This window comes from Carassius carassius, chromosome 34 (genome assembly GCF_963082965.1).
Source record: "Carassius carassius chromosome 34, fCarCar2.1, whole genome shotgun sequence".
In the NCBI taxonomy this organism is placed as follows: domain Eukaryota; kingdom Metazoa; phylum Chordata; class Actinopteri; order Cypriniformes; family Cyprinidae; genus Carassius; species Carassius carassius.
Window position 1 is genome coordinate 11,862,524 of NC_081788.1, and position 17,064 is coordinate 11,879,587.

A 17,064-nucleotide genomic window follows, 5' to 3' on the forward strand; every position below is an offset into this window, starting at 1 on the left:
CGTTTTTTTCTTATTTGTAAGTCGTTTTAGATTAAAGCATCTGCTAAATTATTAAATATAAATGTAAGTCTTGGTTACTATAGAATCAGTCAGCGTTCTGAGATGCACACTTAGGACTGCGCATATGCACTGGCACTAGGCCACTAGGCCACGACTTCCCCAACACACTTCAGTGTGTTGCTTGGCAACCACTTTGTTCGAAACACAACTGTTTCTGAGGAACTACACGTGCCTAACAACGCCCCTTAATTGTTATAAATTCACTGTAACCCACGGCTTCTTGGGGCTTATTGCTTTATTTTAACGCAATTTGAGCAAAAGAAACAACATTAATGAGAAAGTTGTCTGATGTCATTTGTGGGTACAGATATGAAATTTAATCATAAGCTTGAACAGGCAAACAGTTTTGGACAATTTGATGTTTCCCCCTTCAAAGAAATAGCAGATGCACTATCAAAGATGGGCACCAAGTAAAATGACTTGCCTTAAAGGGACTTTGACCAAATATGTTCTCAGAACATTTTGTTAAAGTTCCCATTACATTATGAAAATATTATTTTCAAATGTTCTCTGAATGTTCAAACCATCTTTTAAATGTAAAATAAAATAAAAATTATTGGTTATTTGAATGCCAATGTTTTCTGGACATTCTGAAACAAGTAGTAGCATTTAAAAAATGTTAGTTGTACATAAAACTGGAATTTTTAGGGGGAAAACATGTTTAGGGGAAGGAATGTTCAAAACCTTGCCAGAATATTAGCCAAAGTTATGAGGATAATAGAGCAGTTCAAACCAGTTAAGACCAGCAGTAAAAGCTGTATTTGTTCTCTCTCTTTAGCAGGACTGTATGACCACTTTACAGATCATTTGGTCTAAAATGTAAAACCATTTTGCTACTTAAAAATCCATTAAAAAGCTATCATCTTTGAATTATACCTAATGATAATAACGGTAAAATTAATCACAAATATGACAGTATAAACAATAAGAAAAATATGATCTCAGTGAATCTAATATATGCAATTCCATTTGTACCTTCACAAATATAATTGAGGCCATATGGCCTCATAATAAAATCTAAAGGCCTGTTCAGACCAAGAACAATGTCTATATTAGTGTAAATTCTAAAGTTGTTGTGAACGTTAGAACTTAGTAAACATATCACATGATGTAGTCATGCTGCTTATTCAGTCTCTGGAAATAAAATATGCCCAAGAACTGCTCAGAATAAAACTCCAGATAAAGAACGAGATTTGCTAAAAACCTGTTATTCTCCAAAGGAGACTATTACATAAGGTAGTTAATACCAAGACTAGGAATTGGGCTAAAAAACAAATACATTAATTTGTTGTGTCACATTGACATAAATAGGGCATGGTTAGGGGCAGTCCACTCAAGCTCAATATGCCTTATGAAAGCAAGAGAATAGACTCTCAAAAAGAGAGGGAAGACATGTAATGCCATTTAACTGATTTGTTTGATTCTGATTCTTTAATTATATATATATATATACATGTTTTATTATTATTATTATTATTATAAAAAAAAAATTTAAGATCTGATCACTGAAAGGTTTTTTGGGGAACCAAAAATGGTTCTTCTATGGCATTGCTGTAAAAAAAAAAAAAAATTGGGGGGAGTATATATTGTAAGTTCTTGACAAAATGATATCATAGATACATAATTTTTAATTAAACATATGTTTTCATATTTTATTTATGTTTTTTTTTTTACAGAGGTATATGACAAGGGTAATAAACTAAAATCTAGATCTTTCTTGTTCCAACACAAATTAAGCCCTGAGAGAAGACAAAATGAGGGGAAGAGGAAAGAAGAATGAAACCAGAAACCAGATTCTAACTCATGTCATCCTAACACAATGCACATACATTTCTGATGCTCCATGCCAAGGCCCAAAGCTACTGACCTGCAGTGACATTTGAATGGGATGAGATACTGACAGTGAATGAGGCTATTGAGATTGACTCAAAGAGTGTTGAATCAGTGAGGTTGTGGGGCCTCCTGTGGCTTTAAATACTCATGCCCTATATGAGGCTACAGTGTTATTCATTATCCAGTTCATCGTGTATACCTCTGCTCAGACAATGCCATCCCTCACAGCTCCGACTGCAGCCGCGGCCAATGGGAGATGATGTGAGGCCAATTTCCACTGCAATGTATTGAAGCCATGAGGTGAGGATGTAATGGGGATTCTGGAGACGGTACCCAGTACAGTTAAAGCACTGGATTAAGCTGACAGTGACATTCATGTTTAATAATGCCAATCCAAATAGCAATCTTTCATTCAAGATGGGCAAATTGATAAAAATTTTAAAATTTTACATTTACTGTGAACATGAACACACATACTTAGCTACACTGTAAAATATTATTGTGGTTTTCTAGAATAGTCCTGGCTACTAGTTGCTGTATTTTTACAGTATATTTTTACAGACCAGGAAATGAGTGAGCGTTTCTGTCCAAAACAGTAACCTTTCCAAGGTATGCATGAACTTATAAAGCATATTATTTGAATGCAATAATTGACATATTAATATGGAATATTATTATTTTTAAAATAAATATTATCTATTTGAACATATTTCAAATGTAAAATGTATTCCTGTGATGGCAAAGCTAAATGTTCAGGGGCAATTATTCCAGTCTGCAGTGTCACATGATTTGCTGCTTAAGAAAAATTTATGTTGAAAGCTGTTTTTGCAAGGGAACACTTATCACCACAATGGTGACAACAAAAACATTTTCCAACAACATTTTACAGTCATTTATGATATATAAAATCCTGACCATTTTTTACACTATAATTAATATTTCACCACCTTGGAATTAAAAGGTTCTATCTGCAGTCTGAGTGGTTTTGAGATATTGAGCTTTTGCTTTCCATATAACAAAACTGATATGGGGAACAAGTCTCTTTCATATATAAAAATGACAGAGAACCTAAATATATTCCAAATATACAATATTAAGTGGGGATTTTGGGAACAGGTCAAATGCAGATAGCACCTTCTAATTCTAAAAACGTCAGTGCAGATGATAATTTTAGGTAGGATTATAGTGGGTAGTTAAGCACACTATTGCAGGAACAGTTAAGGCAGCTACTGTAATACATCTGACCAGGACTTTGTTCCACAAAAAGCAGGACAGGGAAAATGGCTTTCTCTTTAGATCAGTATGGCCGAGATAACAGGCTGAGGTTTATTGTTGTAATTAAGAACCCATCAGTTAAATTATTGACAATTTGATTTTTTAAGCTTAATTTTGTAAAATTTAAGACATTTTTAAACATTTAATTGCATCAGTGTTTCACCAAACATTACATATCCGGGTATTTAGTGACCTAGACTATTATATTAGGCTATATCTAACACAGATGGATCCGTAACTGCTGCAATAGTGTAAAACTCTCCTGATAGTTTAATTACAAAAGAATAAAATGAAGCATAACCTATACCATTACCTTTTTAGACTTGAAAGGGGTTAGATTGAAACAGATGATTTTACCGTCACTATCTTCTCTTAAGATCGCACTTCCCTAGTAGCCTACATTCAGCATCTAGCTCATATTTGCGATCTCAACCATATTCTCAAAACTATCTTTTCACCACATCCACTGTCTAATAACAGTGACACTGATATTTCATTACATACAGTAATTGCTCTGCAGTAAAGCCATTCAACCAATGTGCTGATTGGTTCACAGATAGAACCTTATAGAACAAAGTTAGTGCCCGACTTTTTAGATAGAACCTTTTTGTTTTCTAAATGAAAACTCCTAAAATGTACAAAAAAACAAAACAAATATTCACAATGTAAATACGTTGTCACAGAATAAGGATATGCGAATAACTAAATTTTGACAGAAATGTCAGACAGGACCTTATAATTCCAAGGCGACGATTTATACATATAGTTGGCAGCACTATTGGTTTGTGTCACAGTGTGAAACAGTAAATCCTCCAAATCACTGACCCTAAACACGAAGCAGTCATCAAAAGGAAGAGCCTTTTAACCTACATTATCTTTCTTTCTATTTCACATAAACACACACCCACGTAAACACCTCCACAGACTTGCCTCCACGCAGAGCAAAGAATAGATTTATGTCGATCCTTTGCAATCACACAAACAGTGATTGTATGACTGCTTGCATATATTGGATGCAGCAGTGCTTTATTACCAAAGAACCTAATGCTAAATATAGCACATTTATGCCACACAAGAACAAATCTGTCCTCTTAAAATAACTAATTAATTCTGCTTCAAATCTCCAGTTAACTTATATCTCTGATCTCTCCTTCAAAGTGCTTTCATACCACTTCAAAGTCAAAAATGAGCAGGGAAACATGCAGTATAGATGATTCCCAGATTGAGTACTTGAACAACACATCCACTTATTTAAAGAAACCACAGGAACAGTGTATTCTTTCCTATAAGTAATTTGTGCATGTGTGTCCTTGTATTATTATTTATTTTCAATCGTTCATGGGAGTATTCATATAATTGGCTTCCATTAATGCTCCAGTGATTATTTGGTTATGCACATGTGTTCAATGAACCTATCAGTCATTGCTAAATGCACATTACTACCAAAGGCCATGTTAACAAGACCAAACTGTCTTAGAATTTGAAAGACATTAATGTGTATCAAATCAAATTAATACTTTTCTTTGAAATGCACTATTCTAACATATCAACTGCTCACACTGTGTGGCTATTTCTGCTACATCACTGAGAATTGCAGATAACTGCTCATCTACCCACATCTTCCAGCACAGCCATGGATTAAGCGTTGGGATGATTCACGGTATCTGAAGACTAAAAGAAAATCCATATTCGATGCCACTTCTATAATTTGCATATAATATGCATGACTCTTTCAGGTTTGTGAATGATCAGGCTTCCGTTCCTTTGGTGTATCAGCACTAAATGCATTTAATATAAAAATAAATTTTTACGACTCTAAAACTAAATACAATTAATTAAAATGGTCATTAAAAATGACAAATTCTTATGTGTGTGTGTGTATATATATATATATATATATATATATATATATACTTGGTATATTAGAAACCTGCAGAAGCCTGTTTCTGACAAAGGATAAAAGAGTATCACAATTTGAACTTTTTTTCTTGCAATTTTTGTTTATATATTAGAATTTTCTTGCAATTATGAGATTTAAACTCTCAATATTTAGAAGAAAAAAAAAGTCAATACTGTGAGATATAAACTTTTTGTTAAAAGTCAGAACTGGGAAACATATACTCTGAATAGCGACGTGTAACACTGGAATCCTAAAATCAGAATAACATGAAAAAAGTAAAAAAAAAAAAAAAAAAAAAAAAAAAAAAAAAAAAAACAGAATTGTGAAAGCTTTACAATCAATGTAATGATTTTGAAACACTGGCAGCCCTAATGGGAAAATTCTGAACAATTTTTACTATGGGGCCATTGAATGCCTGAATCTGATTGACAAACGTTCTAAGGTGTGCAATTATTTTCAGGGAAATGCACGGCGAACATAGTTCCAGGCAGGTCTCGTCTGCAATAAATGTCCATATCACTTTATTATGCCAAATTATTATTTCATTAGTTATTTCAAAGGTCCTTACAGCCTACCGGGGCGTAGCCATCTTTTCAGAAGTGAGGGGGACAGAAATTACACACACACAGACATATTTATAACATTACGATATAACATTTCTGCAATCTATATAGCCTACCAGCTGTGGTGGGTAGTAACGAGTTACATTTACTTCGTTACACTTACTTGAGTAATTTTTTGGGGTAACTAATACTTTTCGGAGTATATTTAAAGATGGGTACTTTATACTCTTACTTGAGTAAATTTTTGGCTAAAAATCTGTACTTTTACTTCGTTACTGTGGGCGACGCTCCTCTCGTTACTTTAATCTTAATGCAATAAATGTTATAAATGCTTCAGTTTATTCCAAACGCGCCGTCTACTTTTCTCTGGGCAATGAGCGATGCCCATTCGCGAATGATTCATTCTTTTGAGTCAATTCTGTTCAAAGGCTCGATCAAACCAATTGGCAAACGAGTGAATTGGTTCATGAATCAGTTTGAATGAGTCGTTCAGTTTGCTGCCGCGCGCGCTGAGCGTCTGAAGTGGTTCACTCAGAGTTGTAACGTTTAACATAAGCAGCGTTGAAAACGTGGCTGGAACTGTATGAAGGTAAATCAGTAGCAAAACTCGAGAGGTTGAAGATCTGATTGTGAGAACTTGTCATATTAATATTTGTATTTGTAAGTTAAAATTTACACTCACAGCTCTGATGTGAAAAGCTGAATCTTTCAATTTGCACACACAGACAATGATCAAAACACACGTGTTTTGAATTGGAAGTTGTAGATTAATAGATACAAATGTGTAGAATGACATTCACACAAAGAAAATGACATACACACATGTTTACGACATATTTACTTTTGCACTTTACTTCAGTTTCGCTGCACAACGTCAAGTCGGCACTTACAACCTCTCAGATCTGGAAGTACAAGTTCAAATCCTAGCACTCTGACTTTTGCTACTCTTTTTGCGGTATTCTGTTGCAAAACTCACTTGTGCACTTGTATATGCAGATGTGAGAGAGCAGAGCTGGGGGCGGGGCTTTGGTGCGAATGAAGACATTTTATTGGTCGATGTCCGACCAATGAACAACGCCAACTGTTTTCACTGAATATCCTTAGCTTTGACAGGATTTTAAGACACTGCATTCATTTTGCCATTCAGGTATTATGTAGTAGACAAATAATGCAACATATTTTATATGTATATCCCACTGCATATTACAGAGTAAACTCGCTGTACCAGAACATGCTTTGATCTCACCGCCACGCGGTCACGTGGTTCATGGAGCTATCAATAGTACTAAACTAAACATTTTGTCAATATGCTTGAAATGTATTAATTGGGACAGACAGCAGTTTCATTATATTTGCAGCGATTTCTAGTCATTTGTAACACTTAAAGTGCATTGATTATGCATGGATAACTACGTTGACTAATGACTTGCGTTACAATAGCATTTTATACTGGAAAATGGAACAGCATTATGTTCTCATACTCCTCCTTGGCAGTTAAAATGTGAGTAAACAAGTAAGTGTAACTTTTAACCAATAAAATAAGTGTACTACATGTTAACTCAGTCCTGTTTAGTTAATTTGAAGAGATCATGGTACTAAATAATATGCGCAATAATTATGGTCCATGAATGACCATTTGAAATATAACATTTTCTAATATGGTTATTATTTATACTACAATAACTGTAGTATTTAGGTTTAAATTCCAGTGCAAAGAGGCACGCTTTAAATTAGAGGCATTTGGTGGCCAGAAAGATAATATTCATATGCAATTCCATTGCTTAAACACTAGATGGCCTTGTTGATGTTTAATAAATACATGTATTTAGCTCTACTAGTTGCTCAAAACAGTATTTCTGGTCATAAGTGCTTATTTTTAGGTTTTGCTGTTTAATGTACATTTAGACATTATTAAACACTCGATTTTTATAAAAAAAAATAATAATAATGTTGCATTTAAAAAGGTTCATTACTGACAAGCAAATTAGGAATTTAACCCAATGAAGAAGTTAAAATTATTTTTACAAAACATAAAAATAATAAAAACAGCATTATATTGCAACTCTGGTAGAGTGATATGCAGTGGGATATACATATAAAATATGTTGCATTATTTGTCTACCAGATAATACCTGAATGGCAAAATGAATGCAGTGTCTTAAAATCCTGTCAAAGCTAAGGATATTCAGTGAAAACAGTTGGCGTTGTTCATTGGTCGGGCATCGACCAATAAAATGTCTTCATTCGCACCAAAGCCCCGCCCCCAGCTCTGCTCTCTCACATCTGCATATACAAGTGCACAAGTGAGTTTTGCAACAGAATACCGCAAAAAGAGTAGCAAAAGTCAGAGCGCTAGGATTTGAACTTGTACTTCCAGATCTGAGAGGTTGTAAGTGCCGACTTGACGTTGTGCAGCGAAACTGAAGTAAAAAGTGCAAAAGTAAATATGTCGTAAACATGTGTGTATGTCATTTTCTTTGTGTGAATGTCATTCTACACATTTGTAACTATTAATCTACAACTTCCAATTCAAAACACGGGTGTTTTGATCATTGTCTGTGTGTGCAAATTGAAAGATTCAGCTTTTCACATCAGAGCTGTGAGTGTAAATTTTAACTTACAAATACAAATATTAATATGACAAGTTCTCACAATCAGATCTTCAACCTCTCGAGTTTTGCTACTGATTTACCTTCATAGAACTGCATTGAATTGAAAGCAAATCTGCAAAGGCTATTATTTGCTAGCGATGGAGATCCTTATTAGATGAACACCGCGTGTCTACTGTTCAACAGGTAATAACTTGGGCTACATTCGATTACAGTACACGATACCACTGTGACATTACTTTGTTGTACGTGTGTGGCTTTTAACAGAGGGGAGTCAAGTTGAATGCAGCTTCCAAAAGACAAAAAATAGCCGATTAAGATTTTATTAATTTTAATACAATCACACCGGTGCGAATACGTTCAGCAAGTCCAGCTGCTAAATTCAGATCTGTGATTGTTTGCTGGCGCTGAGCCAGAGACAGACGCGTTTTTACAGCACTGCGCATTATAACAAATCACACATGATTCTTTTGAGCTGATTAAAGCATTGGCCAATCAGAGGTGTTCAGATGAGTCATTGCTAAAATGCCGGTGCTTCCTTCACTCGCTCGCTGACTGAATACCTCTTTCTGGCGAATTCTCTCATCAGAAACAACAAAGTGCAGATGTGTGTACGAATCTTTAATTAAGATATTGATTTCACAGTGTTAACAGTTTCAGTGATTTTAATGGGAGTTTCTGAGAGTGTTTGAGATCTAGACTGTCAGTGAAAATGATCTTTAATAATGTAAATGTTATTTGCTCTCTTTCTGAACAATGAAAGATTAGTAGCAATATTTATATCACATTAACTTTCAATGTTAAATTCACATTTAATATAAAGTCAGTCGTATTAAAAATATGTTATGGCATGACACCTATATCTGTTACTTAAGTAAACAGACAAGCTTTTATAATAAATTACATAAATTGGAGTAAAGGCTGATGAAATATATACATTTATACACGCACACATACATTACGTACATTTTATCTATATATCTAAATAAAAATAGGCTCAGTATATATGACCCAAAGTAACTAGTAACTAACTACTTGAGTAGATTTTTTATCCGATACTCTTTTACTCTTACTCAAGTAACTATTCAAGACTAGTACGTTTACTTTTACTTGAGTAAATATTTCTAGAAGTACTTTTACTTTTACTTGAGTACAGTTTTTGGGTACTCTACCCACCTCTGCCTACCAGTCAACAGTTTTTTAACAGTAAGATTTTTATGTTTTTAAAGAAGTCTCTTCTACTCACCAAGCCTGCCTTTATTTGATTTAATACAGCAAAAGCAGTAATATTGTGAAATATTTTTACTATTTAAAATAACTGTATTTAAATAATTTAAATGTATTCCTGTGATCAAAGGTGAATTTTCAGCATCATTCCTAATAATAATCATTCTTAATATGCTGATTTGCTGATTATCAATATTTAAAACAGATGAGTAATTTTTTCAGCATTCTTTGATGAATAAAGGATCCACAGATCAGCATTTATGTGAAATACAAAGCCTTTGTAAGCTTTTGTAACACATTATACACTAAAGCTTAGTCAGTATATATATTTGTTAAATAAATTATAGAAATTAATACTTTTATTTAGCAAGGATTCATCAAATTGATCAAAAGTGATGATAAAGAAATCATGTTACAAGAGATTTCTATTTCAGATAAATGCTGCTCTTCTGAACTTTCTATTCATCAAAGAAACCTGAAAAACCTGCTGTTTTCAACATGATCATAACAAGAGTTTTTTTTTTTTTTGGCAGCAAATCAGTATATCAGAATTATTTCTGAAGGATAGTGTGACTGGATTAATGACGCAAAAAAAAATTAGCTTTGAAATCTCAATAAATTACATTTTGAAATATATTCAAATAGAAAACAGCTATTTTAAATAGGCTAGTAAATATATTTCAAAATTTCACTGATTTGCAGTACTTGGATCAAATAAATGCAGGCTTGGTGAACAGAAGAGACTTCTTTAAAACACATTAACAATCTTACTGTTCAAAAACATCTGACTGGTAGCGGATACTATAGGCAAATTTAATTTTTCTCTAATTTCTAGCTTTTAATTGGTTTAGAAATCTATAACTGCTGGACAATAACAAATAATAATGATTTGTTTATATATTACAGACATTTTTTATCACGTAATAAGGCAGAATAGTTTATATACTGTAATAAATGCTATGTCAATTAGCACTGCATTGCTCATATACTTTATTTATCAGCTGCTGGAGATTTTTTTGGACTTGAAAAAAACAAAACCGTAAATAACTGTTTCATACAGCGAAAGCTGGACACTGTTGTCCATATTAGGAGTTTCCTGGTATGACTTTCTGTGAGAGAGCGCCCTCCGGCTTCGAGTATGAAGAACATAGTTAGCGCTACTCTGATGATTTTATCAGTAAAATAGTTTAGCAACTTAAAAGCTACATGACATTTATCACAAGTTAGGTAACAGCAGAGCTGTTCTTATAGAAAATTAACTTCAAGTTTCACTATTTGTAGAGATGCTGTTTAATTAAAATGAAAATAATGGCCGCATCACCATCTTGGGTGTGCATTATTTTCCAACAATTCAATGGCACATTGTCAATTATTCTTTACTTATACAAAAGTTATTTCTGGTCCTCAAATCTGACTGGCTGATAAGAGTACAATCTTAGAGTGATAACGGAACTCCTGTAACCATTTCACCATTTGTATCACTCCGCTTTCTGTATTTATTACTTTTAATAACAGCTTACAAAATGCAGTTAACAACTAGCGCTATCATCTGAAATTAACAGACAAAAGGTAAGTATGACATCGATATCGCATTCAAACTAAGTTCATTGTGAAGATGAGATTGAGCTGAAGAATGAATGCTGTATCAGATGCAGGTAATCACACTCGCTCAGTCCATCTCTCTCATGATACTCACCTCCACATAGTACAGCGAGCTTTCAACTTTTTTGCCACCAGTTTTTTTTTTATTTTTTATTGCCAGCCACTGTTAAAATTATTTTTACAAAGGTTTAATAGTTTCTCCTACCATAGAAAGATATTTTAAAATACTGTAATTCTGTCTGTACTGTATGTGTATATGGGGGATCACATGAGTAAGATACGTTTTGTGACTTAACTCTTAACATCAATCTAGTCCCACACATTTTATCTATCTTCCACATTCCTTTCAAAACTGAAACGTCAGACAGAAGTGCTTTGCTTCCAATGGAAAAAAAAAACGCAACTTTTTAAAACAAAGAAGGTAGATTTCTGCAAAAATGTTCAAATAAAGATAATTTTAAATGTTAAATTACTTTGTGGAGCACTGGGATTGCTAGACAAGGGCTTAATTAACACATTTTTGTGAGAACAAAATTGACATTTTTCACTCATTTTGCCAGCACAAGGTGTAAGAAGTACCTGATACCATACTTGAGTAAAAGTACCTAAACCTTACAGTGAAAATTACTCCATTACACGTTGCTAGTCACCAGTTCCGAAACAACTTGAGTAAAAGTCTTATTTGTAAAATAAAGTATCTGATTTTAACAGTTCTTACGTATGTTATTTATACTAAATATAGGCTCAAAAAATGCACTAGTCAAAGAGACATGCAGGTGAAAAACAAGAAAAGGTTGATATATGAGGAGAGAAATCATGTACATTTTGACTAAAACCAAAATAAAACTGAACACCTCAAAAAAAAAAAAAAAAAAAAATATATATATACCCTTCAAAAAGGATAAATTTGCGGATAAATAAAATAATGTTAAGCAAAATTAAAAAGTCAAAGCCTTCTTGCCCTAGACGTGTTGGTTTAGGCCTCGCAGTCATGTCCTCATCTCATATATAAAGCACCTGCGATTCACTTGAACTACTTGCTAACAAACTCACATTCACGTAAAGTAGCCTTGTTGACATGTTCGGGCAAGGGTAAGGGCAAAACACATAAGATATAGTTCCTTTGATGCCCTGTAGTTGGTGATATCAATTCTTTTGTATCAGAAAACTGCTGCAGAAAAGATAGGTGTCATGCATAATGTAATGTGTAACTGCAACACTACAATTACAAATGTTGTGGAGTAAAGAGTACAGATACTTTGTAGAAAACATAGTGAAGTAGAGAGTAAAAGTTGCTAATAGCTTCGATACTCAGTAAAACTACAGATTATCCAAAAATATAGTCAAGCACAGTAATTATTTACATTTACTCAAATACTTTACACCTCTGCGGGTCACACACACACACACACACACACACACACACACACACACACACACACAGTTTATATATATATATATATATATATATATATATATATATATATATATATATATATATATAGTACAGACCAAAAGTTTGGACACACCTTCTCATTCAAAGAGTTTTCTTTATTTTAATGACTATGAAAATTGTAGATTTCACACTGAAGGCATCAAAACTATGAATTAACACATGTGGAATTATATATGGAATTATATACATAACAAAAAAGTGTGAAACAACTGAAAATATGTCATATTCTAGGTTCTTCAAAGTAGCCACCTTTTGCTTTAATTACTGCTTTGCACACTCTTGGCATTCTCTTGATGAGCTTCAAGAGTTAGTCACCTGAAATGGTCTTCCAACAGTCTTGAAGGAGTTCCCCGAGAGATGCTTAGCACTTGTTGGCCCTTTTGCCTTCTGTCTGCGGTCCAGCTCACCCCTAAATCTCGATTGGGTTCAGCTCCGGTGACTGTGGAGGCCAGGTCATCTGGCGCAGCACCCCATCACTCTCCTTCTTGGTCAAATAGCCCTTGATGCCTTCAGTTTGACTCTACAATTTTCATAGTCATGAAAATAAAGAAAACTCTTTGAATGAGAAGGTGTGTCCAAACTTTTGGTCTGTACTGTATATATATATATATATATATATATATATATATATATTAGGGGTGTAACGATACGCGTATTTGTATTGAACCGTTCGGTACGAGGCTTTCGGTTCGGTATGCGGTACGCATTATGGACCGAACGGTTCGTTGGACTAATTAATTATATTTGGAAAATAAAACAATTTTTGAAATATAATGATATGCGTTCAACAAGGTAGCCCAATAACCCAAACGGCGTAACAGGCAACGCCCCTGACACCCCCGAAGAAGAAAAAAAACACCAACTTATATGTTTATGTTAGGCTACTCAGTCAGGCGCTCGCTCACTCAGTAATACGCGCTGAAGGCTCGTTGCAAAATGGCCAATGCATTTAACAGACCAGAAATAGAAGATCCTCCAATAACCAATAGGTCTGGTGTTTGGGTGCACGTTGGATTCCCTGTAAGCTATAATGGTGATGGCAAGAGAGTGGTGGATAAAAAAACAACAACGATATGTCGCATCTAGGGTACAAAAAAAAAAAAAAACACCAGCGGGAATACTTGAAACATGTCAACTCATTTACGCCGACATCACCTTAGTGTGTCAGTATCTGGGAAAAGACGAAAAAAAGGAGAAACATACACGCAACAAACTATCCCCGCAGGATTTAGACAGACATTTCCAACGGATTCAAACAGGGCAAAAGACATCACCACGGCGATTGGTAGGCTACATTTACGTTATAGCCGCGGATATGAGACCTTACTATTTACCATTCATTCTATCATCACCATTATAGCTTACAGGGAATCCAAAGTGCACCCAAACACCAGACCTGTTGGTTATTGGAGGATCTTCTATTTCTGGTCTGTTAAACGCTTTAGCCATTTTGCAACGAGCCTTTAGCGCGTATATATGTATATATATATATATATATATATATATATATATATATATATATATGTATATATATATATATATATATATATATCGTTTATAACAAAAACTACAAAACTATAGTAATCTGTGTTTAATCCAAACCTTCTCATTCTACAGTGGAATGATTTCTTGACAGGCATTGACAGAGTAATCCAGCAATGGTCCACTGGTAAGTGGTCGTGGATAAGCTTGTGTGCATAAATCGGTTGGCTGTTAAATCACTGGGAAACAGTAAAAGTGATGTACTAATGTTCATTTCAGCCTAACTGAGCACTGTCTTGTCAATTAGCAGAAAGTCTCTTCTGTTTCTAATAGAAGGTTTTTAAAATGTCTGCAATTACTTTCCTGGCAAAGGCTCAGGGCAGTAATAGAATATGGTGGATAGAAAGAGCAGGCTTTAATTTCAAAGCAACATTAAATACATTGTGTATGACCTTAAAATTAAATGGAAAATGAGTGCAAGGTATGCTTTAGCAAACATCAAATATAAACTCTACATTCAATTTAACAAGTGCTTCAAATGTAGTGTGTGTTTTCTGGAGTGTTGTAGTGGTTAAGGTCCAGAGCAGTTAATTGGAAGGTTGCTGGTTCAGCAAAGAGTGAGCCATGAGCCAAGACCACTGAACCCATGAGAACAATGCACGTTACTACTAAAGCCCCTGAGCAAAGCACTTAAAGAAACAGTTCATCCAACAAGACCTTCCAAACCCATATGGCTTTCTTTCTTCCGTAAAACCTAAGAGTGCAGTTTTTTTATATATTGGACAATCTTTTTTAATAGCATTAAAAGTGAATGTCTCTGAAGTATATTTACTCCAAATCTTCTAAAGTCAATACAGCTGTTTTATGTGAAAAACAGGGGTTGATATTTTATAATACTTCTTTTGAGTCCATTTGAAGCTTGAAAGAATGTGAACTGGAGCTTTCAAGCTTCAAAAAGAAAACAAAAGCACCAAGTATTAAAAAAAGAGTACAAACTGTATAAGCCTTCTTATAAAGTCATACAATGAAATCATTTAATAAGATTTTCAGTGAATAATGACTTCATGGTAGCACTTATAAAATATACTTATAATATATAAGACTTATAATGAATAATATCAAATATGGCACATAAGTTGAATGTACTACACTGTAAAATTATTTTTCGGCATAAATAAAACAAAGATTATTTGATTATATTTTACAAGAAAAAAAATTCTCATTCAAAATTTCAAAATTTACTGAGAGATTACTAAAAGAAAATTGATCATTTGTAGTGTACTTTTATAATACATAAAAATTTTAATGTAAACTTGCATGATGTTTCTCTTAATGTTGTCTTTTTTTTAAGCTTAAAAGCATCTGTCCCCATTCATTATAATTGCATGTAAAAAAGCGACAAGCGCATTATTAAAATTTCTGTTTTTGTGTTCTACAGAAGAACAAAAGTCATTAAGATTTAGAATGACATTAAGAAAAGGAAATGATGACAGAAAATTCATTTTTGGATGAACTACCCTTATAATCCCAGATCCAAGGGAATTTTCACTGTATTACGTTTGTGGTTGCTGTTCCATGGAGACATTGTGGGAAAGCCATAGTTATAAATAAAGATCCAAAAGTTTTATGGAAACTGTACCTTATTATGTTACAGTCTTCTTAGGGAATCACTTGTTTTGTAGTTATGGTAAGTGGTTTTAGATAAAAAGCATCCGGTAAATGAATACATGTCACTTTAATTCAGGACTATCATGAAACGCACTGACTCGCTTACCTGCAGTGCACATCCAGACGGCAGGTGTTACGCAGCTGAAGACAGTTGGGTTTGGTCTTGTCCTGATAGGAGCAGGAGGGTACAATGGTCTGTCTCCTCCTCTCAGCGCAGGCCTGGTCCTTACAGGAGCAGAAGAGCAACCCGTAGCTGTATTGTGTGTCAACACGCTCAAAGAACAGACGCAAGGCCTTATGGCAGCGCTTTCTGTTGCAGCTGTCCTGCGACTGAGGTTGTGAGGGTTGCTGGCCCTGTGTCTGCGCACGAGTACAGGTGGAAATGTAGTTGGAGCGCTGACGCTTGCAGTTTTCATTCAGGTTGCAGGCTTTGGTGGCGTCCAGACAGGGGTTGCATGGGCGGCTGGGATCTGAGCAGTGTGGCTGGCCTTTACTTGTACCAGACTGTATGCCTATGAGAGGAGAGCAGAGCAGGAAAAGATAAGTGAAACTGAACACAAGGGTGTTTGTGAGAATATTATAAACAGAGCGAGAGGGGAATTGAGAGTGGGTGTGCATAAGAAAAAAAGAGACTACAAGTTGCACTGTCCCACATACACTCCTTGTTAGATGAATAGGACAACTCCAGCACAACAATGAACTCTTAGATCTGTTTCCAAGTCAGTGTCCTGGTTGGGACTCTTTCAGAATACACACACACACAGAAGTTGGTACACATATAATAATTCTGGGAACTTTCTATATGTGTACCTTTTTACTTTTTTTCTTTTTTTTTTTTTTATACTGAGCAAATTATATTTTCTATCCCCAAACCATAACCCAACCCTAAAAAAAAGTCTTCATTTTGCAATTTGAATTATGGGACAGCTGGACATCCTCATAATGTAGGCCAACTGGCCTGAAACCTCAGTAACATACACTGTATTCACTGCTCCAAATAATGTAGTTGATTTTAAAAAGAAGTCTCTTAGCCTGCATTTATTTGATCAAAATAATAAAATATATTTTGTGTATATATATAATAAAAATTCATTTTTTTATTTTTACAATTTAAATGAACTGTTTTCTATTTTAATATACTTGAAAATGCAATTTATTCCCATAATGCCAAAGCTGGATTTCCGGCAACCATTACTCTAGTAGTGTCACGTGATCCTTCAGAAATCATTCTATAATTATGATTTTGGCTTAGTTGTTATCAATTATTATTAGTGCTCAATTATTAATGGTTCCTATAATTATCAATGATGAAACCTATTTTTACTGTTAAAGTATTTATTTATTTATTTACTTCCCAAACTTTATATATGTATATCATGATTTCCAGAA

The 17,064-nt window shown here is 34.2% G+C and overlaps 1 protein-coding gene across 1 annotated transcript in view; it reads right to left on the minus strand.

Annotated features, from left to right (window-relative positions):
* Positions 1 to 17,064, minus strand: part of LOC132115507 (GDNF family receptor alpha-2-like) — a 92,176-nt gene that overhangs the window by 25,362 nt on the left and 49,750 nt on the right. Inside the window, exon 4 of the mRNA XM_059524015.1 lies at positions 15,782 to 16,187. Coding sequence (XP_059379998.1) covers positions 15,782 to 16,187 — 406 coding nt within the window. The remainder of the gene's footprint in view (positions 1 to 15,781; positions 16,188 to 17,064) is intronic.